The sequence below is a fragment of the Plectrocnemia conspersa genome, unplaced genomic scaffold (genome assembly GCF_051122295.1).
Source record: "Plectrocnemia conspersa isolate PC_06_02 unplaced genomic scaffold, ASM5112229v1 ptg000014l, whole genome shotgun sequence".
In the NCBI taxonomy this organism is placed as follows: Eukaryota; Metazoa; Arthropoda; class Insecta; order Trichoptera; family Polycentropodidae; genus Plectrocnemia; species Plectrocnemia conspersa.
Window position 1 is genome coordinate 265,131 of NW_028277178.1, and position 22,202 is coordinate 287,332.

General features: G+C 37.0%; 1 protein-coding gene across 4 annotated transcripts in view; it reads left to right on the top strand.

The window, feature by feature from the left end:
* Positions 1–22,202, top strand: part of bark (C-type lectin domain-containing protein bark beetle) — a 25,249-nt gene continuing 3,047 nt past the window's right edge. For 2 of the 4 annotated variants that reach the window (XM_088203923.1, XM_088203925.1), the window contains exons 1-11: positions 1–332; positions 11,042–11,205; positions 11,278–17,480; positions 18,048–18,259; positions 18,327–18,462; positions 18,967–19,186; positions 19,250–19,375; positions 20,186–20,215; positions 20,285–20,543; positions 20,613–20,814; positions 20,888–21,020. In XM_088203923.1, the coding sequence (XP_088060049.1) occupies positions 42–332; positions 11,042–11,205; positions 11,278–17,480; positions 18,048–18,259; positions 18,327–18,462; positions 18,967–19,186; positions 19,250–19,375; positions 20,186–20,215; positions 20,285–20,543; positions 20,613–20,814; positions 20,888–21,020 (7,976 nt within the window). In that variant the 5' untranslated portion in view covers positions 1–41. The remainder of the gene's footprint in view (positions 333–11,041; positions 11,206–11,277; positions 17,481–18,047; positions 18,260–18,326; positions 18,463–18,966; positions 19,187–19,249; positions 19,376–20,185; positions 20,216–20,284; positions 20,544–20,612; positions 20,815–20,887; positions 21,021–22,202) is intronic. The other 2 variants (XM_088203926.1, XM_088203927.1) reach the window with 1 other exon arrangement.

The following is a 22,202-nucleotide window of genomic DNA, read 5'->3' on the forward strand; positions in this document are numbered from 1 at the left end:
AATCCGAAGCCAACCGTCGTCGGCATGAGTCGGTCTGCGCGATGCTCGCTAGAATCGCGGTGCTCGTGCCGCTCCTTCTGGTAGCAGTCCAAGCCCAGACGCTCAACCGACAATATGTCCAAGTTCCCAGTGCTACCGCTACCTCCACGCCGGCCCCTACGGAAGTCAACGGGGGCTACGCTACGGGGGTGTGGCGCAGATCCAAGAGCCCTTACCTGGTGCGGGAGGATATCTTCATAGCGAGAGGACAGACGCTCACCGTGGAGGCGGGAGTGGAAGTCCGCTTCGGCCCCATGGTGGGCGTCACCGTGCGAGGGGCTATCAGAGCTCAGGTATTCCTCTTTGTCTTCTCGGCGCTGTTTACCTTTTACCGTTGACCCTTCGATTGACCCGAGTCTCGAGCGCCCACCGAAGTGACTCATCCGTCGCAAAGGACCGTTAATCCGTCGCGAGCAGATCTGACGACCGGTCTTTGACAGATGTTGTCGTCTCGAGGAAACGCCCATTACTCATTCTCGCGGTTAGTCAAACAAACTTGCTTTGACTTCGGTACGATCTACAATCTGAACCCGTCGATTCAAAATCGCGAAAGCAAGTGATATGTATAATATCCAGAAAACCGGATATTATACAATAATCTTATAGGAAAGTTATTGTCTTATTTCATTTTTGTTTTACAATAACATTTTTCAAAACCGATTTCATTGGCTAAAATATCGTATAAACAACTGAAATCATTCAGTTTCAAGTTCAAGTTTTCCACCCCCTTGCTCCCCTTGAATTTGCCTAGAAAAATGCATGTCATTTAATTAAATTCTACTAATTTTAATAAAATAGAAAGCTGAAATGACGTCCTTAATTCTAAACCAGATTATTCTTCAAAGAATATCTAAAAAAAATAGTCTAGAATATATTTTTAAAAATATGTCATTTCAGTGAAATCATATTGAAATACATTTTCTTCGATATACATATATAATATATTTTTACCTGTAATATAATTTATCTGGCAAGTGCTGGTAAAATTATGTGATTTCAACTTTTCCTTATATAGTAATAAATACATTTACATACTGTAGATATACAGTTTCACTAGTGAAAATATAATTTATCTGACAGCTGATATGTGATTTTAACTTTTTCATACCTAGTAGTATATACATATTATTTATTTAAATGCAATGTACAAATGTTACAGTGAATGTGTATTTTTCAGCGAAGTTATATTTTCACTAGTGTAGTCCAAATATATTTTCACTAGCGAAAATATAATATCAGTTATATAGAGCTACCTAAAATAACATTTATGGCTCCGAGGCAATACGAGTTAATAAAATGGGCTAGGATAAAAGTTTTCATTATAATTCGCAGTCGTTTAAAAAACCATTTTCTCTGCAGTTTTATATAAAATAAATATACACACATACTTCGACTAACGCGGTTTCGATTTAACGCGGTAAAGAAAATGCACGACACGATTTTATTGCTTTTGATTTTAGTGATAATTGTTTTAAAATATTTTGACCAATACTCTCATATCAAGAGTCTGTAGTAAAATCGGTAATAAAATCGTGCCGTCGCAGTGGAAACACTCTCTTATCTAGTGTTCATATTAAGACTTCTCAGAAATCAAAAAATCTTTAAAGTCCTTTTTATTATTACAAATTTCGTATTTATAAGAAATAGTTCTAAATGTTTAAAAAGGCGATAATCAGTAGAAAGTAAAGGGGTGATGCAAAATTTATAAACATATAATTTTTAATTCGTTTAATTTTGCAACAGTAATTAGTAAAGTATGAGGTCTCGCGTTACAATGGAGCAATATCCACGTTTGTTTACCAATATCAGATGTTTTATGGTTAATTTTATATGCACGGTTTTAATTTAATTGAAAAATATAATTCTGTGAATTTAATATATTTGAATACCCGAAATATTTTCCCATATTTAAAATAGCTGTCCTCAAATAATCAACGTTAATACAGGTACTGTTTTAAAAATCTTCATGACTAATTAAGGATTCTTTTTCTATAACAATTTCATAAAGAACGAGATTTTTTCTACTAGGATCAATACACTGATCTTTGTGGTCAAATAATATAAGCAAGACGCAATATGTTTTAAAATATCACCTCTTGAAAGCCATCGCATTTTTTTGGTTCGGTAATTATTACGCAGACAAAAATTGCGCACTGGGAAAATTTCAAACAACAAAAATTCAGATCATAGATTATCAATATACACATGTATATGTATATTTAGGAGTACGTAAATATGTATAAAAAATAGTGTATGTATATATAACAGACGTTAATATGATTTTAATTAAAAAATATTTTACAATATTATATTAATAGTAATTTACACTGGTTTGATATACTTACATGTCCTATAATTACACAATTTTTTTAATTAAAAATAAAGAAAAATGTTTGGCAGTTATTGCAATATATTTTTCAATCAATCAGTCACCTTTATTCTGAATTTTTGCTGTGTGGAATTTTTGTGTGCGTAGTTTTTCTTTGCGCAATTATTAAATTATATTTATATTAAATTAAAATTATTATATTATTATATTTGTATCTATTCGCGAGCCGTAAGCTGCTCGCGAGCCGCAGATTTTAATTTTAATATTTATTTAATATATCTTTATATTTATTTATTTGTTTATACACTCACAATACTCCGTGTCATACAAAATTTCGTTAGGAATTTAACGAAAATTTAAGAACGGTCTATAGCAGGGTTTCCCAAACTTTTTCAGCGACGGAACACTTGGCAAATCCGAAAATTTTGGCGGAACACTTAGCTTATTTCTTAGGTTGGGTAATTCATAATAGTATAAATAAAAATAAAAAAATGTTATTAAAGAAATATTAATTAATAAACATAAAAATACAAATAAATAAAACTCCTAATGACTCAGATGATTTTGGGTTCTTAAATTCTTTTTTTTAGACACAATATTGGTCAGTTGTATTATAATATCTGCAATGGCGTCGAGTCTATTTCTGTATTTTGTTTTTGTTGCAATATATTTAGAAAATCCCACTTCGCATAAATACGTCGTGGAAAACGGAAGTAAACAAACCAGAGCTTGTTTTGACACATTGGGGAACTCTTCAGTCAGACTCGCCCAGAAATCATTTAATTGCTGATCTTTATATTTTTGTTTTAAATCAGAGTCAATAATTAAATCAATTAAATTCTCATAATCCCTTGCGCTTAAGCCCACTAGTTTAACTGTCACGGAAAATGGATTCCGAACCCAGGAATCGTCCTCACTAGTTTTCGGAAATTATTCCGAAAGAGTTGTTTTCAAGTTATATAGGTGCTCTAAAAATACTTGTGAAACTTCTTTATCACCTTGAAAATTCAATTTATTTAAACATTCACCTAAGACAGGAAAACAATCAAAATTATTAGATTCAACAGATAAAATCCAAAATTGTATTTTTTATCAAAAGATTCAATTTTATCTCTCATATTAAAAATTGTAATACTTTTTACTTGTAATGATAAGTTAAAATCATTGCACTTTGTAAAAATATCCGCTAGATATGCAAGATGAATCAACCAGGAAGGATTTGTTAAAAATTTGATAAAATGATGTTGCAAATTATTTTGTGCCTTCAAGAATACTAATAATTCATTTCGAAGTTCATAAAGTCTTAATTGTGCTTTTCCTCTAAATAGCCATCTCACTTCAGTATGTAATAAAAGTGTTTTATGTTTACTACCCATTTCATCACACAAAATTTTAAATAATCTGGATTGAAGTGGTCTAGATTTTACATAGTTTATCATTTTCACAGCTTCATCTATAACATTTTTTAAATTTGTGGAATTTTTTTTAGTCAACAGTGCATGCCTATGCAAAATACAATGACTGCTAGTAGCTACTTTCAGGATAAGTGATACAACACCTTTCATTTTTCCTACCATTGAATGAGCACTTTAAATTCGATCAAATTTTAAACTTAAAAAAAAACAACACCGACTTTTGAAACTTTTCCCTCCAGAATTTATACACATCAATGTTGAATATTTAACACATATTTTCAATCTTTTTTATCAGATGTATGAACAATTTGAATGTATTAGCAAGACTAACCATTTTTTTAATTTACTCCAAATTTTTGTGAAATATCTATTTAGGCTCCGCGGAACACCTATTTTGGATCCGCGGAACACCAGTGCTCCGCGGAACATAGTTTGGGAAACCATGGTCTATAGCATAGAAAATGAAAAAAACTGTGGGCATTATGACAAATCTAAGCTATTGTTGTGTATAAAGAAATGTGAAAATATGTTTGATTGTTGCGAAGAGCGGCAGAACAACTGTCTCTTTTTACCGTGTAGTGTACACCGCTTAAAACGAGGCAGAGATCTTATATTTAAGTTCAAGATTTTCCGAACACGATGAAATAAAATAAAAGTATAAGAAATTATTTATAAAGAATAACTTTTTAGCTGCTATGTATCCAGTGGAGTAACCTTAAAAAAAAGTAACGAAACACTACTCTATTTTGGTTGACTACTGAGATTTTAGTTTATGTGAACATGGAGACGATTATCCTAGTTATTTTGTTTGTTATTTCCCTAACTTATACTTTGTTTTGTAATTTTTGCAACATTGTCTCATCTAATTTATTAAGCATATAGATAACTATTGCAAAATAACTAAAGTGGGGGAATATAATACTATTGTAGATTTTTATTTTTTATATTTATACTGAACATATTTTTCATCCTAAATTATGTACCAATTTTTCTACTAATTTTTTGATTATGTAAAAAATTTTTTTTTTACATATAATTACGTACTCCTAAATATTTTATATTATCAACTATTATCTATAACTATGTTATAATTAACAAACATACATTTGGTTGTATTCTCATTCAGTTTAAGTACATACAATTTTTTTTATTATACATACTTCATTATTTAAGTTATCTACAATTCTTTAAGATTATCACCAACAATGGTCCTTATTTGAATCCTTGTAATACACCTAATATATTATTTTCTCGTTGAAATAAGCATAATTTTTAAATAAGTATCAGACCATTTTCGTATCCTTGCCAACAACAATCATTTATCACTACCTGTAATGCAGTCTCAGTGAAATGTTAATCTCTAAATTCCGATTGTTGTTCACACGTAAGTTTTGTAAAATAATAAAATCCTTTAATCGTTTAACTACTACTTCTTCCATCAAATTTTCTATGCAATACTCATTTACTCAAGCTTTTTACTATTTTTTATTTTTGTTGTAATATATTATTTTGTTATTGGCATATATGGGAAGTAGGCTTGCTATAACCAATTGGCTTTCAGTGTAAAGAAATGTCACATAATTTAATTTTGAAGGTCGTTGATGTCTTCTTTTACTAAGGATTTAGATGTGACTTTCGAAGAACTTTGGAAATTTAGCCAGCACATTGCAGACTCACGGCAAATCTTAAGAAATGCTCGCTACTTCAGGAATATTTTAGTATTGCGCACTCTTTATGACGCTCTAGTCTCCAGAATACTAGAAACTAGCTCTATTATTTGGATTCCAGGCGTAATGAGGCAATGTAATGAATTTAAGCTGGAAAAAGTATAGCGTAAATTCCTTCGATATTTATACTTGAAGGAATACGGGTATTATTTGTTCTTGTTTCGCAATACTTTTATTTTGTGAGCGCTGGGATACGTTTCTTTGTCAACTCGCAGAAGTGTTTATATAATTAAACACTTCTGGAAATTGCTCAAAGGCATCGTAGACAATTCTTTAGTGCTCGAGCAGCTCCAAATGTGGGCTCCGGAAGGTGGTTATAGTTCTCGATCGCGTCCACTGTTCTTGCCTGTAAAGTCTAGAACTGGAGCACTTGCCAACTCTTCTCTGGCAAAGCCCGTTCGTCTGCTCAATACTGTGCATAGAGATATTGACATTTTCTCGTGCACATATGGGGTTTTGGTTCAATTCGTGTGGGACAATGCACACCTATTGAGGTGATTTGTGTCTGTTCTTTTATCCTGTTTTCGTGTTTCTACTTATATGTGTATGTGTGTGTGCGTATATGAATTTGTGTGTATGCATACGTACCTATATATGTATCTTAAAATTGTAATATATTTTATACATTAGGTTAACCTGTCAGGTCACGATAGTCATAATTTTAATAAATAAATAAGTATAATAATAGCAATTTTTAAATTATCATATATTTCTCCTTCGGAAAGTGCTTTACATAGTGCATACTAAATAATATAATTTATTGTAGTTCCCAATATTTCACACCTTTCTTTAGTTATATTTACATCCAATTCATCGGTACTGATTCCTTTTTTAATATATAGATTATGTTGTAAATTTCTCCAAATTTTACATTATTGTTTTGTACTAATTTATTGAACTGAAAAATTGGATTCACAAATAAATTTTCTTTAGAAATTTGTAAAATATCTATTTACCCTATAATATAATTATAGCACACCAATAAAAATATGGCATTTTGAAACTGTGTTTCATAATGAAATCACTAGTGTAATCATACACCAAATAGATTTATTATGCGGTGTGAGTGAGAAAGTATGATTTTTCATTATCGCTCCTTTTTTCAATTTTTAATAAGATAGTTTTTACTGATAAAACTTAACTAAGGTAGTGGTGAATATATATTTGAATATCTATAGTCGAGATAGAATGCTTGAATATTATTTCCATTTTGCACCGGTTTAGAGTCGGAGCAAAGATGCGTCATGAGATAACTTTCATTGCTATGTGTATTGATTGCTTTATGAGTTTCTCGAACGATGACACCGTGAGAGGCTGCAATTGTCTCCGATCCAGTGGTAATAAATTTAGGCACACACACCTCTTCAATTGGTGCATTACCGCATTAGTGCGTCGGATAATTAGAAGCGGTAGAAAGCCGCGGGTCATGACCGTTCTTTTCTGTCACGAACTGTTAATCATCGCTCTGCATTGTCACATGGTGCGTTTCCGCTCGATTGTCACAGGTGTGCGAGTATGTGTTTCCACCGAAACGGACTTTTTGTAATAATTCGGTCCGGTAAGTTTACGGTCGCGCACGCTCCGCAGCAGACGCAATTAGAGGATCGAGATCGAGACTGATTTCGGTTACGGTCGTCGACAACGCAAATTACTCCTTTGCGGAAGAATACTCGTAGACTGTTATCGTTTCGTTTACTTGATGATGAAAATTAATAGTATTATTTATCGCATTTTTTTCAGTATTGATCCGAGAAAATGTATTGTGTGCAGTGGCGTAGCTTGGGTATATGCCGCCCAGGGCGATCCTTAAAATTGCCGCCCCCCCATACAATTTTTGCAGGGTCATAAAATTAGCATTTCTCAAAATAATAAATTGCTTATTATTAAGCTCTTGTTATTCGTGGATTTATGTTTTAGTGCATTCAGGGTCAAGAATCACACTAGACGATCCCATCGCGAATATGCCGCCCCCAAGCAAGTGCCGCCCGGGGCGGCCCGCCCCATCCGCCCCCCCATAGCTACGCCACTGCTTAGCCATTCATTTATTATTTAATTTAATGGCTATAATATTTATATGATAAAAATATAAGGTCTCTACTTTTATATATTTGTTGTAAATTATACTTAAATAATGAAAAAAATGTAAATTATTATATACTCACTGTATTCTATGGCTGATAGTTTGGCTCTAAAGCAGCATATAAGTACACTAGCTCCCATAAGTTTAATTATATTTTGCTAGTAGAAATATATTTCTACTTGTGAAAATGTATTTGGATTTCACAAGTGAAAATCTAACTACTGAAAGATACACATTCACCGTAACGTTTATACATCGCATGTAAATGATTATTGTGTAATGTATATCTATATATAATTAATACGTATGGAAAAGTTGAAATCATATGACTTTACTCGCACCTGTCAGATAAATTATATTACTATTAAAAATGTGATATCTACCGATGAAAATGTACTTCCATATGATTTCACTGAAATGATATACTTTTACGAGATATGAGACTGTTTTTTAGATTTTATTTGAGGGATAACTCGAGAATCAGGGACATCATTTCAGCTATTTACAGTTTTTTTAATGTTTCCATTTCATTAAAATTCATAGTATTTAATTAAGTAACATGCATTTTTCTGGCCAAATTCAAGGAGAGGCAAATGCTCCCCAACTGCCCCCCACTAAATGACGTCACTGGTTGCGAGTCAAACCAAACAAGTTGCCCCTAAAACACCTTGATAATGACCATGTATTATGATGCTGACCATCTGTCAGATTATATAATATAAATACTGGCTATTCTCTGTAAATACTAACCAATGAACTGTAATAAATACTGACTGGAAAAAAATGATTCTGACCATCTGTCAAAATATTTCTTAGCATTATATTGATTCTAGCCGCTTATATTCTGACCGAAGTATTTTGACGTTTTAATATAAATTCTGACCCAAAAATTTGAAATCATTTAATTTTACGAGCACCTGCCAAATAAATTATATTTTCACCGCTAAAAATATATATCTACCGGTGAAAATGTATTCCGATATGATTTCACTGAAATGACATATTTATAAAATATTGATATAATTTGAGACTGTTTTTTATATATTTTCTTTGAGGGATACCCCGGGAATTTCTGGTTTAGAAACAGAGACGTCATTTCAGTTTTTTTCATGAGGGAGGCAAAAGTTGGCCTTAGGGTTCATAGTATTTCATTAACCCTTTGAGCGGTATCGCCGTACGTATATCGATCTTTCAGTATTATAAGATACCCCATATAGTTACATATGTATTTAGTTTACATATATAATTGAAGAAGTAATAAATAAAAAACATTATATTTATATAATATTATTTTTAATTTGATTGAATGTACATGATTTCTATAGAAAATAATAAAAATAAATTAAAGAATACGTAATAAATAAATATAATAAAAAATATTATTCATTAATTTTATAAAAAAATATTGAGAGCTTCTAATTTAATTATAAAAAACAAAATTTAATAATAGAAAAGGATTAAAATAAATTATTATAACATACGCTTACAATAAATGCAATAGAAAATAAAAAATAGTAAAATTAACTCACTCCTAGGTGTAGACTAACAAATTAACCAATATGTATAAATTAATTCACTACTCAAAGAGTTAAATGACGTGCATTTTTCCTGCCAATTTCAAGGGGGGTGAATGGCCTAACCTGCCCCCCCCCCTAAATATTTCCTGTTCAACCCCCATTCGATGTCGATAGATCATATTTGCCGGCTCTATAGAACCCATCGCTGTTCATAGTACAACATATTGTGACGTAGTGATGTCTCATCTGACGATGACGAAGCGCCAGTTACCGGAATCAACGATAACAGCGCAATGCGAGGTCGTCGCAGACAAGAATGGACTTCTAGGGAAAATGCCTCGATAACTGCAGAAGTCGTCGCCTTCGATTTCAATGGCACTTTCCAAATGACTCAACAACTGTTGTCCACCTGCCAGCTTTCAGCATTATGGCGAAATAGGGTGCGATTTATAAACGAAATTGCGTAAACGGCGACAGCGAATTGTTTACCAAAATAATCGTTATTCATATAATAAGCAATCTTATCTGTTAGCCGTCGTCAGGTGTTGATAAGGCGTTGATAATGGGCACTAGTACAACCTGTTCCATATTTGTATTAAAAATAACAGATAACACTAAACAAATAAATTTTGACATATAAATCTTTCATCTATTACGATTAGAAGCATCTTTCAACTTATATTAAACCACAAATTAAGGTTTCCGTCCTTTTAAATTAGAGTCGACGCTCGCTAAAGTGATTCTAATTATGAATACTACCTATCCACTAAAGTAACGTAATTAATTTGATTAGAAAAAGAAACACGCGTTTTACACTCATTCATCAAGCATGATTCATGGCACATTCACGGAAGCATTTTAAAGTGTTTATTTTAAACTGATAATAATTATATTAAATAATACAGTTACTCATGTTTGAGTTAAAATGAGTCGATTGTATTCGCTCGTAGAATTGTGCAATAATGAAAATAATTGTCTGCCATTTCGGTGTTTGTTAACAATAGTCGTATCAATGATGCTATTTAGTAACGGAATATTTTTTGTTTCGATTTTTTCAACCCTAAATCAACAATGGGTGTGGAGATAAAATAATCTTAGTTAAGCTATATTATGCTTTATGAGTTTCAACTTACTCATGATGCGACAATAGCAGTTAAAAACATATGTAATGCAATGAGCAGGGATGTCATTAAATTTGAAAAGTGTCATAAAAATTTGATATTGAATATCTACATAAGGACAGGTAGTCCTTAGGGTTGTTAGTGAGGATACTAGCGCTGTCATAAAATTGGGTTAGAGATTAACAATTCGCAATGTAGTGAAACAAATTAAAGATACTGGGATCGTTGGAGGTAGGGTAGGGTACATCATCGTGGCGCACGAGAATATTGTTGTTATAAGTGAAAGTGATTCGTCGGTGCTCGCAGCTTTTGGGCTTTTCGTATGGCTCTCTCTGGCGCATTTTGCATTACACCCATATGAATTCAGCTAACACCAGAACTGAAACCCAGAGACCATGGAACTAATTAAATATGAGTGTATAAATGTTAATTGAGTTGTTTTATCTTCGTAGCATAAAAGTATAAGCATTTACTATAAACAAAATAATTATTAATTACTGACATTGACTAATAATTAAATTTTCTCATTTATCAATTGAAAGCTTTCTGATTTTTTCTGACCTTTTTTACGCAGTAATGTGAGAACATACGCTATTAGAAAAATCATTCTATTTATTGGAAATCCACAATGACGATGAAAGTATTTTTTGCTCAATTGCATTTTTTATTCTGTGTACTCGAACAGAGATTAGTACAAATAAATACGATAATATTTCATGTTGATGAACCTAAGGACTACATTTTTAAACCAGTTCTTTCTTTACATAAAAAAGCATAAAAGAGACAACTAATTGAAAATTATTTGTATTTCAGGGCACAGAAAGAGATCCAATAGTATTCACTAGCGCTGATCCTCCGCAGCCGTCCACGAAAGATGTGCCTGACGTTCGTTTGGTCGACGGACCGTCGATCCTCGCCGGCAGGGTGCAGCTTCTACACAACGGAGGATGGAGATCCGTCTGTACTAATTCTAGAAAGTCAGTATTTAAAAAAAGTCAGACTATGTACACATCACTTCATTTCTGACACTATGGAATGATAATTTTCAGCTGGACGAGGGCAGACATGGAAACCGCTTGCCGCCAGCTCGGCTTCCACGGAGGTCGTTTCTTCAACTGGATCGACAGGCAGCCTGGCGGAAAACCGCGGCTGCTGTACGAAGAGCCCAAGTGCAAGGGCGTCGAGTCCAAGATCACCGATTGCGACTGGAACTCGAGGCAGTTCGGCGCCGGAGTCTGCGACTATCATCCGGATTTGGGAATCGAGTGCCAGCCGCTTCACGACAATATCAGATCGAGCCATCATTGGCGGGGGCTGCGCTTCGAGAGCGCCGATCACGACAGAGTGCTCACCCTGTCCAACACGCTGTACGTGCCCACTTCTGACTCGAAACTCTCACACGTCGCGATCAGATTCGCGGGGGTAGGAAGAGGGAACAACGCGACCGGCGCCTTGGACGCGATAGGAGTGCCTCCGGTCTTGGAAAACGTCGAGATCTTCGGTTCCGCATACAACGGGATCAATGTGACTTCTCCGAACGCACCGGTGTCTCTAACCAATTGTACTATTCGAAACAACAGAGGCCATGGGATATACGTCAATTCGACGTACGGCTCGGTGCTGCTCGATGGATGCATCGTGAACGAAAACGGCGGCGACGGCGTCAAGTACGTTGCACACGAGATCCAGATCGACGATAAGTTCGACAGGACGGATGTGTACGACTTCTGCACGCTGCCGACCACTTCTAGCCAGGCGTTCCCCATACAGTTCATCGTCGAGCAAAGCAAGTACTCCAATTCGGAGCGCGACTGCAGCAAATACTTCTCGACGCGCGAGGGCCACGCGCTCACGTTGAACTTTGTCAAGTTCGTCACCGACCGAAACGATTCGGCTGAGATCCGCGTCTACGACGGAATATCCGCCAGAGACAACTTGCTCGCCTCGTTTAAAATCAGGAACCACACGAGGCCGCAGAGCGCGACCACCACCGGCAACAAGATCTACGTCGAGTATCGCGCCACCACCAAAGTTGAGATCTTCGGGGTCCTGCGGCTGTCCTCGGGCCTCGGCAAGACTTACGATCTCAAGGTAGACAACGGTGAGATTTCGGGTAACGAGGGCAGAGGCATCGCCGTCGAAAATCTGCGCTCGCAGGTGCACGTGCATCGGACTTCCATCTCCAACAATAATCACGTGGCGGGTTTGCACGTGGTCAGCGGTGCCGGCGACGTCAACGTCACCGAGAGTCGAATCTCGTTCAACAGAGGCGACGGAATCAACGTGACGTACACGGGCGGAAACAGGAACGTGTCGCACAGCACCCTCAGTTCCAACGCGGGCTATGGTGTCGCAATCTGGCTCAACGACACGCTGGAGACGGAGTACTTGCACTTCAACCAAAGCACCGTCGTCCAATATTCGGAGATATTTAAGAACCTCCAGGTCGGAATACTGCACGGAAACTACTGCCGCGAGAGTTGGATCAACGTCACCGGAAACTGGTTCAACAACAGCGTCGACGACGCCGTCGTCGTCTCTTCGTGCTGGCTCGACCGACGAGACAACGGCTTGATGAGGTTGCAAATCGGCCACAATGCGTTCGCGCAGAGCCATAAGCTGTCGATCAAGATGCAGCCGGCGCTCAACCTGGAAGGTAGAATCGAATATAATCACTTCGAGAGAGGTGAATTCGGAGCCATCTTCATCAAGAATCGAATAGAAAATCGACTGTACGACGAGTTTGACGCTTTCCCTGTCGATCTGCGAATTCAACACAACCACTTTTATTACAACAAAGGAATATTCGTGGTAAACGTGGGCGTCTCGCCTGACAGTCATCTCCAGAGCGTACTAATGACGCGGAACTTCTTGAGGGAGAACAGAGCGAGAGAGCCGTTCGAGACAGTCAATAATAAACTGACGCCCAGGAGCAGAGTCGCAGCTGCGCTCGTCATTTCATCTAGCAACGTCGAAGTCTTCCGAAACATCTTGCACAATCCCGAATCCAACTACGAGATCGGCTCGCACCTGGAGGATCAGAGCAAGATCATCAACTGCACGTACAACTGGCTGGGATACGCGGAGGAGAGCAAACTATTCAACAGAATCTTTCATAGAAAGGATAGATACAATCTCGCAAAGATTGATTACTTGCCTTATTTATTGCACAGTAGTAATCCCGCTGCGACTCAAGTGAATGCGAATCCAATGTTTGTGCCTCTGTTTTCGCCGTTCGGCTCGAACGTTATCGGCGGAGAGGTAGACGGTGTAGAAACGCTCAAATCGGGCGAATACACAGTCGAGAGAGACATCAACGTGAGACCCGGCGGAAAGCTGGTCATCCAGCCGGGAGTTAAGCTAAATTTTCCTCCCGGGATAGGTGTGATGGTGGCTGGAAAGTTAGACGCGAGGGGCAAGTCGCCGAACGACATCACTTTCACGCTCAAGCAGGAAATCGTCATGAGCGGCGATAACGGCACATACGAGAGCGGCACTGAAGAGTACGAGGCGGAAACTCCAACGATAGAGACGGAGCCTGCGATTCCCATTCGGCTGTTGGGCGGCAAGACTTCCAACGAAGGTCGCCTGCAGGTCAGGGTGGATGGACGCTGGGGAACTGTGTGCGATTATAGATGGGACATCGTTGACGCGGCTCTGATCTGTCACCAGATGGGCATGGTGCTGAATCCTGACGATTGGTACGTGGAGAAGAATCAGATACCCAGCGCTGGCACCACCGAAAGTATACTTTTATCCAACGTCGAGTGTACAGAGTTTGATTATGATATCACAAAATGTAAGGCAGAGCGCGTGGGGGAGTTTGAAAACTCTTGCACGCACGATCAAGACGTCGGAGTCAAGTGCTACGACGTATCTTGGGCGGGTGTCCGATTCGGAGTGTTGGCCGAACGATCCGATCTACAGTTCATCAATATAGAAAAGGCAGGTCTGTTGGATTACGCCACTAACGCGTTCAAGCCTGCGCTGCAGATGGATTTCGCTCGTCACGGCTTAGAGAGCGTCAGAATATCGGACAATTTCCAAGACGGTCTCGGTGTGGTGTATTCCGATCTATATGGCGCCGATGCCATCAATACGGTGAAGACGTCTGAGTTCTCGGGTAACAGAGGAAACGGAATCAGCTTCAAGCAGCTCGGTCTTAAGATACACAACTCCGTCATCGAGAATAACCATTTGGCGGGTATCAGTCACGATCAACACGTGACCGGAATACAGCAGCGCGAGTTGGCCGGATGGTTCAATACAGCGCCCGATTTTAACATAGATGAATCCAAATATCATCCAATCAGCATACCGGACTTCGCCACGAATATAACTCTAGAGAACGGCGAGACGAGGTACATAATCTCATCTAAACTGATCGGCAGCAGCGTCGTTAAGCAGTATTACATTAAATGCAATCCGGGATACGTGATCGGAATCCAGCTCCTAAATCCCATTCATAACTTTTCAACGGAGAAGATTCACATATACGACGCGCCGGTCATAGAATCGAGCCTAGATAAGTGGTCACTGAAGAGAGATCTCTCCGTGTTTCCTACCACGTCCAGCAGTTTCGGATTTGTTTTGTCTTACGAGAGCGGAGAGAAGGCGCTGGGTGGCGTTGTCTTAGTGCTGAGCACCGTTTTGGCGCCGGCTCAAGACGTCAGGAACAAGATCGTGAAAGGCGCAGTACCTACACTCACGGTGACTTCGACCAGAATCAAAGGCAACGCTCAAGGGATTAATTCTTTCTATTATAACAGATATCTGAACGAGATCGGAGATCATTTCCTAAGAAAGGCGAACGAGACAATAAAGTTGATCAACTGTGAGATATCGCACAATAGAGAGGAAGCCATATTTCTGCACACTCCGTTCTGGGACGTGCACGAGAGTAACATGTCCGAGATAACTATCATGATTAACAACAGTTTGATCACGGATAACGGCAGAGGTATACGGCAGTTCGCCAGAGACTTGAGGAGCTCGAATAACATCTATCACTATATATTGCAAGATAATTCAATCGAGAGGAATCGGCAAGGAGGATTCCAAGTGAATCTGCCGTACGTGTGGCAGTACAACGAGAACTTTACGCACTCCGTATATTTGAATAATAACACGTGGAGATTCAATAACATGTTCGAGATGGTCATAGACGGTCATTACTCGTCGGTGAACATTTCAAAGAACGTATTCTCGGACAATACATGCAAGACGGGCTTGATCTCAATCAGAGGGATGGAGAAGCAGATGAAAATCGATAGGAACAAGATCGAGAGAAACAATGGTAAATTCATGATAGAGTTCGTCGCCGATAGCCAAAGCGAGATCATGGGAGTTGTGAGTGCGGAATTTGCATATAACGAAGTCAAGTTCAATAAGTACATATCGCACTTTAGGAAGGGAATGCATCAGCTCTCCGTAGAGCCCAGTTTCGTCGTGGGCTTTGATGGTATACAAAAAGTTAACGTGAATCGAAATCTGTTCGCTAGTAATGTCTTGGAGTACACGCTAGTAGCTGGTATAAGAACGGCCAAGATTAATAACTTCTTGGAAGCTACGGAAAACTGGTGGGGGTATAACGACGAGACTATCATTAAAAAGAGCATTTTCGATTTTGACGACTGGAACAATCACGCGATTGCCAAGTATCTTCCTTTTCTAACCGAAGACTCTTTCGAGTCCAGTTTATCAGTGCCGTTCGAACAGTCGGAGCGAATCGACGTTAATTCGTTAGGCGGTCGTTTACTCCAAGATTTGACTGTAGAAAGAAGAGATTTACCATATTTGGTCAAATCCGATATCACGGTGATGCCTGGAGTGACTCTAATTATAGCACCCGGAGTGGTGATGGAGTTCATGCCTAATGTGGGAATTTTAGTGCTGGGAAAGTTGGTCGCTCAAGGATTCAAAGGCTTTGAGATTATAATGAGACCGTATTCCGGCAATAGCGATACCGGCAAATATGAAGAGCGAACCCCTTACGAACATAAAAAGTTAATCAACGAAAAGAGTAAGAGGCATTTGGAAAACATGGTGATGCACGATTCGATAAGATTATGCAGTGGTGGTAATTGTTCGATCAACGATAACTTAGTGAGCACTCCGAACGAAGGGTTTTTGGAGTATTATAACCATACTACGCTGCAGTGGGTTCCTATGTGCGATCGGAGATTCACGGAGAGGAACGCTCAAGTGGTTTGTAGAGAATTGGGTTACGATCCCGTCGACGTGTATTTTGATTACGATAAAAGGATAGAGTATCACAGTAATTCTTTATCTAGAATATGGTCCTGGCCTGAGCCTCTACAATGCAAGGGCACCGAAGATAGATACGAGAATTGCCCTATAAGATTGAATGGACAGCTGTACGGACATAAGCACGAATGCAAGTGGGACTCTAATTATGTATTCATTCATTGCGGTGCTAGAAACTTGGATGAAACTCAAGATTATTGGGGTGGGATAAGATTCGCTCACTCTGACTTTGAATATAATTTATACGAGAACAGAATACACGATGTTCACACGCACGAAGCTGGAAAAAAGGTGGAGAGTGTGTTAGAGCATGTAAAGATAATAGGCGCTGGAATATTACACAATGAAAAGTCTCCGGCGGTTCAGAGCGTCATGAAGAGCACGAGCATCAATTTCGTGAACGTGACCAAGTCGGCTCATCACGGCATTCACTTTTTCACTCCCAGCGACAACGTGAACATAATGAACAGCGAAGTGAGCGATTCGTTGGGAGTCGGAGTCAATATAATCTCATTAACGGGAGAAGGCAGAGAGTCTGACGAGTCTAGTTTTACGCCGTTAAAAGCGTTGAACATGCCATATCATCTCTTTTCCGTGATAGACATCTGCGATGACACCAAAGAGATCACTATAGAAGAACGAGTGATTCTCTATTACAAATATGATAACAATCCAGTGAATTGCGTCAAGATCTTCAATAGCATGTATAGAGTGAAGCCGTTCGGTTTTAGGTTGTTGCAGTTCAATCTGTTCAATCATACGGAGATATATGGCAAACACGATTCGATCACTTTATACGATGGAGATATTTATAACATTTCGGCTCCTATAATAGCTCATCTAGAAAATGGAGCTCTCAATGAGAAAAAATTGTTCAAAACGACCGGACCTAGCATCAGCATCAGGATGTTTGCAAACGGCGCTTCTTCGGTTCACGGTTTCATAGCTGAAATAGTAACCCTACCGATATCGGCCATAGGATTCAGTGAGTGTACAATAATTTACATTTTTTATTAATCAAGTATATTTCGACCATCGTGGCGCATTGGGGTAACCTGTTAGGCCACGATGGTCTTAATTTAATCTAAAAAAAGAAAAATTATTTACAAAAAAATATAGAAAAGTAAGAGACATTATATTTTTTGTCATATAAATATTATAGCCATTAAATTAAATTAAACTAAATAATAAATTATTTAGTATTTTTAAACTGACCGACTACAGAGATGTCATTTGGGAGGGGGGGAGGTATTTACATTTTCATTGCGATGGTACGATTTTATTGTTTTTGACGTGGATCATTTAATGAAATATTTAGTAAAATAGAAATATATTAAAAAACGACCAACTGTTGCTCCTCCCCTGAAAAAGCTGAAATGATGTCCCTGATCAATTAATTACTAAAAACTACAAAAGCTTAGTGATAGAGACAAGTCGCTGGTCGTATAACAAGGAAGTGTGGTACTGATAGATACGGACAGTACCTAAACATGACACCTCCTTTCTTTGTATATATATTATTTTAAAGAATTTTAAAATGATTAATTTATAGATCGCGACGTTCAGCACAACATCTCGAGCTGCACGTTCGATAGAAACAAAGAAGGAGCTTTAACTTACTATTCAGTCGGAGAAGTCAATCCGATCATCACCATGGAAAAGAGTAGAATTACAAACAACTGCAATCAATTGTATGGAAACTTTTCTACGTGTCTCTCCAGCATAAATATGGACGTTCAGAACACGCAGACACTTTACTTCAGGGTATTTAACAACTCTTATATGATTATGTTATATTTTAAATCAGTTTTTAATAAATTTAATTTTATAGAATAATCTGGTGCGTGGAAATCAAGGCGGTTTAATGATCAGAGCCGATTCCCGTGGTTCGGCTACGTCGCTCAAGGGATGGATACACAACAACCTTTTCTTTGAAAATCAAAATCTACCTGCTTTAAAGATTGAAGGTATAGTGTCATTAACTTTTTATTAATTGACACTGAAAATCTCATAAATCAATCATTCCATTACCTACTTCGAGTAAAGAATTTATTAAATAAGTAGCAACATGCTTTATCGCACATATTCCATAACTGATTTGAGTATTTTATTTCATCAGACTAAGCAAACGAGCTACTGAGCTTGAGGCAATTGTGTCTTATTTAATATAATCATTCGGTCTCTTGTTTGGTTGCCAAACAATAAGCACTGATTAACCTACGATAAAGAATATCTTAATTTTGAGCTTGTAGGAGTTTTACAAACTCTTTTTGGCTTCCACATTATTTACAGCATTTATTTTCATGGTTTGTTCCATGTACTATTTAAACGAATAGGATTATTAGATAATGTTCCATATATGTATTTTTTTTATTACATTTATTTTGCATATAAACAATTAACTATGTATAGCTAAATAAATTATTAAAATAATATTACATTACATATATTATATAAAGTGTATTTTTTAGGACGTCAATCATCACCTTACCAAGAAGTAATCATCTATAGAAACTATTTCACTAGAAACAAAACTCCATTCAAAGACGTCATTGTGTTGAGACAAGTCGTATCCAATTTCACAATGAATTATGTGCATTCAAACATCGGAATGAGGATCTTGGAAGTTTCCGGTTTCGATCGAGTCCGGTTGCCCATATATCAGACTACTTCGCACAATGGCTTTTATGAGTATGAATTATATAATTTATTTAAGTAATGTTCTTACTAGGTATTAATAAATGTATTCTTTAGAAACTACGCAGTTGATAGAGAAGGGAGTGCTACAGTCGTAGCCGGAACTGCCGGGCAGCATTACATACACAATATATTCTATAATCCTAGTAATGATTATGAAATGATCACCGTCAACAGATCTTTGTAAGTATATGATTTTATTATTTGCTCTGTAAAATATTTACTAACGGTATTTAATATAATTCGGTATGCTTATTTAGTATGGATTAAATTATTATAATAACAATTGTGAATAATTATAACATAAGGTTTGATTGGATTCTATATTGAAAATCATTATATCATAAAATACTTCATTTAGAATAATGGTATCCATGTGTCATAAATTTTATTTTAAAGCTATTATGGCAAAATAGTTCTAAAATAAAAACTATACTATGAAGCTCATTTAACGAGACATGTAATTAAATTTCATTAGTATTTTTTTAAGTGTTGTTAATTCTTTAAAGTACACGTATGCAGGCAATTAAACCAAATTAATTTTTAAATCACTATCAATATTTTTAGAAACAATTTTATAAACATAAGATATTATGGTCTATGTATCATTGTGTATCAGTCGTTTAAATTAAGACTTTTGAAATACTCAAGTATAATAAATATTTTAGAAAAGAGATCGCATTAATTAATAGCTCATTTTAGTGCTTTCTGTTAAAGTATCACACATTACACTAAAATTGAATTTAAAAAAAGTAAAAAAATGTAGGTATTTAGTGAAATATTAATATTAATGAAATTTCATTACAAACCCTCTTTTCGATATGTGATACATCAATTGAAAGAATATGAAATGAGCAGTCCTGCATACTTGAACAGAACATTTAGCTAATTCCATAGTCTTAGGTGATTGTATTATACCAATGCTTAAGATATTTATACTGTAATAATCAATTTGCATGTTTTGCTTCCTGCATGCGTCATTCGGATCCATAGGTTTGTTGACATTAACACAAGCTTGCTAAGGTACGTATCATAAACAGTTTACTTCACACACGTGCGATCGTTTGTCTAATATTTTTTGATCACTTACAGCAATTTGGATTTGTGGAGGACGCGGATTGACGCAGCGCACAACTATTGGGGATACAATGAGACTTATGCGGTCAGCGGGCGAATCCGAGACCGCTCGGACAATTCGGAACTTTTAGAAGTTGAGTTCAATCCATTCTATCTGAGCAATAAGACGGTGTTGAACGGGAAGTGTCCGCCGGGTTGGGATTTGGTCGGCGATACTTGCTATATTTACATCGGCGCTCCGATGACTTTCAACGAAGCTAGAGATTTCTGTAGCGTGAGTTGCTCTTTTTAATATGCGATATACATATAGAGAGCTGTTTTATAAAATTTAATTTCGTTTCAGACTGATAATGCAACGCTGCCGTTCATATCGAGCAATTACTTTTCACTTTGGCAATTTTTACGTAAGCAAAATCAATGGTATCAGTACAGCGATAGAATTTGGATTCAGCACATCGATCACGTCACGAGATGTACAATGTTCACGTATCAAACTATAGAAATAGACGATTGCAACGAAAAGAATACGTTCGTCTGTGAAATTGGCAAGTTGAAATCTTATATTTGTAGGTATCAATGTTGCACCAAATTATTATTTACTTATTAAATTCTCTTCAGATCCCAAAGTGCTCATCGACCCTCTATCGTGGACTGACGATATAGTCACCGTGGCTGTGATAGGCGTACTTGCCGCTATTTTGATATTTGTAGCAATGGTTATAGCTTGCTGGTGCTCAAAATCAAAACACAGGTAAATATTATCAACTTTTAATATCAGACTTTTTATTAATATATAAAATATACAAGAGTGAGTAAAAAAGTATCCATTGTGCTAAATATATATTTTTTAGCGCTTAGAAAGTGCATTGCTACCTTTAGAAAAAAAGGCATTACTCACCGCCTGTTGCATCTTTTCGTCGAGCCTGAACCATATTCCATAAATGGTGTGTTTTAACGACCTGAAAATATGAAGTCCATTGGAGGCGAGCGTTCCCACTGCAACGGCGTTGAGACAATTTTATTGCTTTTGACGTAGATTTTTGACTTCTGAGAAGTGATAATTTTTTTTGTCAAAATTCGGTTTAAATATGTTTTATTTGATTCTCACTTATTGTAACTCGTAATATTTTTATAAAAGTCTTAATATGAATGCTAGATATCTGAGCGTTTCCACTGCGATGGCGACAGCACGGTTTTATTGCTTTTGCCATAGATTTTTGACTTCTGAGAAGTGATAATTGTTATTGGTCAAAATTCGGTTTAAATATGTTTTATTTGATTCTAAACAGAAATCCTCTTGAGTTTGACCATAAAAATGCATGTCATTTAATGAAATACTATGAATTTTAATGAAATCGAAATATTAAAAAAATGAAATGAAAATTTTTAAATGATGTCCCTGGTGCGAACTGTGATTCTTTAAATATTATATTTTAGATGGCACAAATGTTAAAGGGGGGCTGCGGCTTCAATAAACATGGGGCCCGATTTTTCTCTCGGGGGCACTGGTTGTAGTGGATTCAAGTTGCATTTCCATCAAAAATTAACAGTAGGCATCTATACGTCATACTTTCAACTGTAGTTAGCCGGAGTAGTACTCATTTTGCAGATACATAGACAATGCGGTGTATTGATTCCTGACTCATATATAGAAGTTAAGTTACATCATCCACTGTTACCACGCAATTTTCTTAACATTGACTTCAACTGCTGCAGTGTACTTTGATGTGCCTGATCTGAGCAAAAAGAGTCTACTGCAGAACTTTTCAGTTTGGGAACTTCTAATGCCTGCACTGCACTCTCTCGAAGTTGTCTGAATCAAAGTTACAACTGAAGTCAGCCGAGATCGCCGACTTCGAGTAGCGCCCACATTCTCGGGGATTTCATGCGCGCTTCCTGTCACTGCCTATGCGCACTTGCGTATTATAACTAT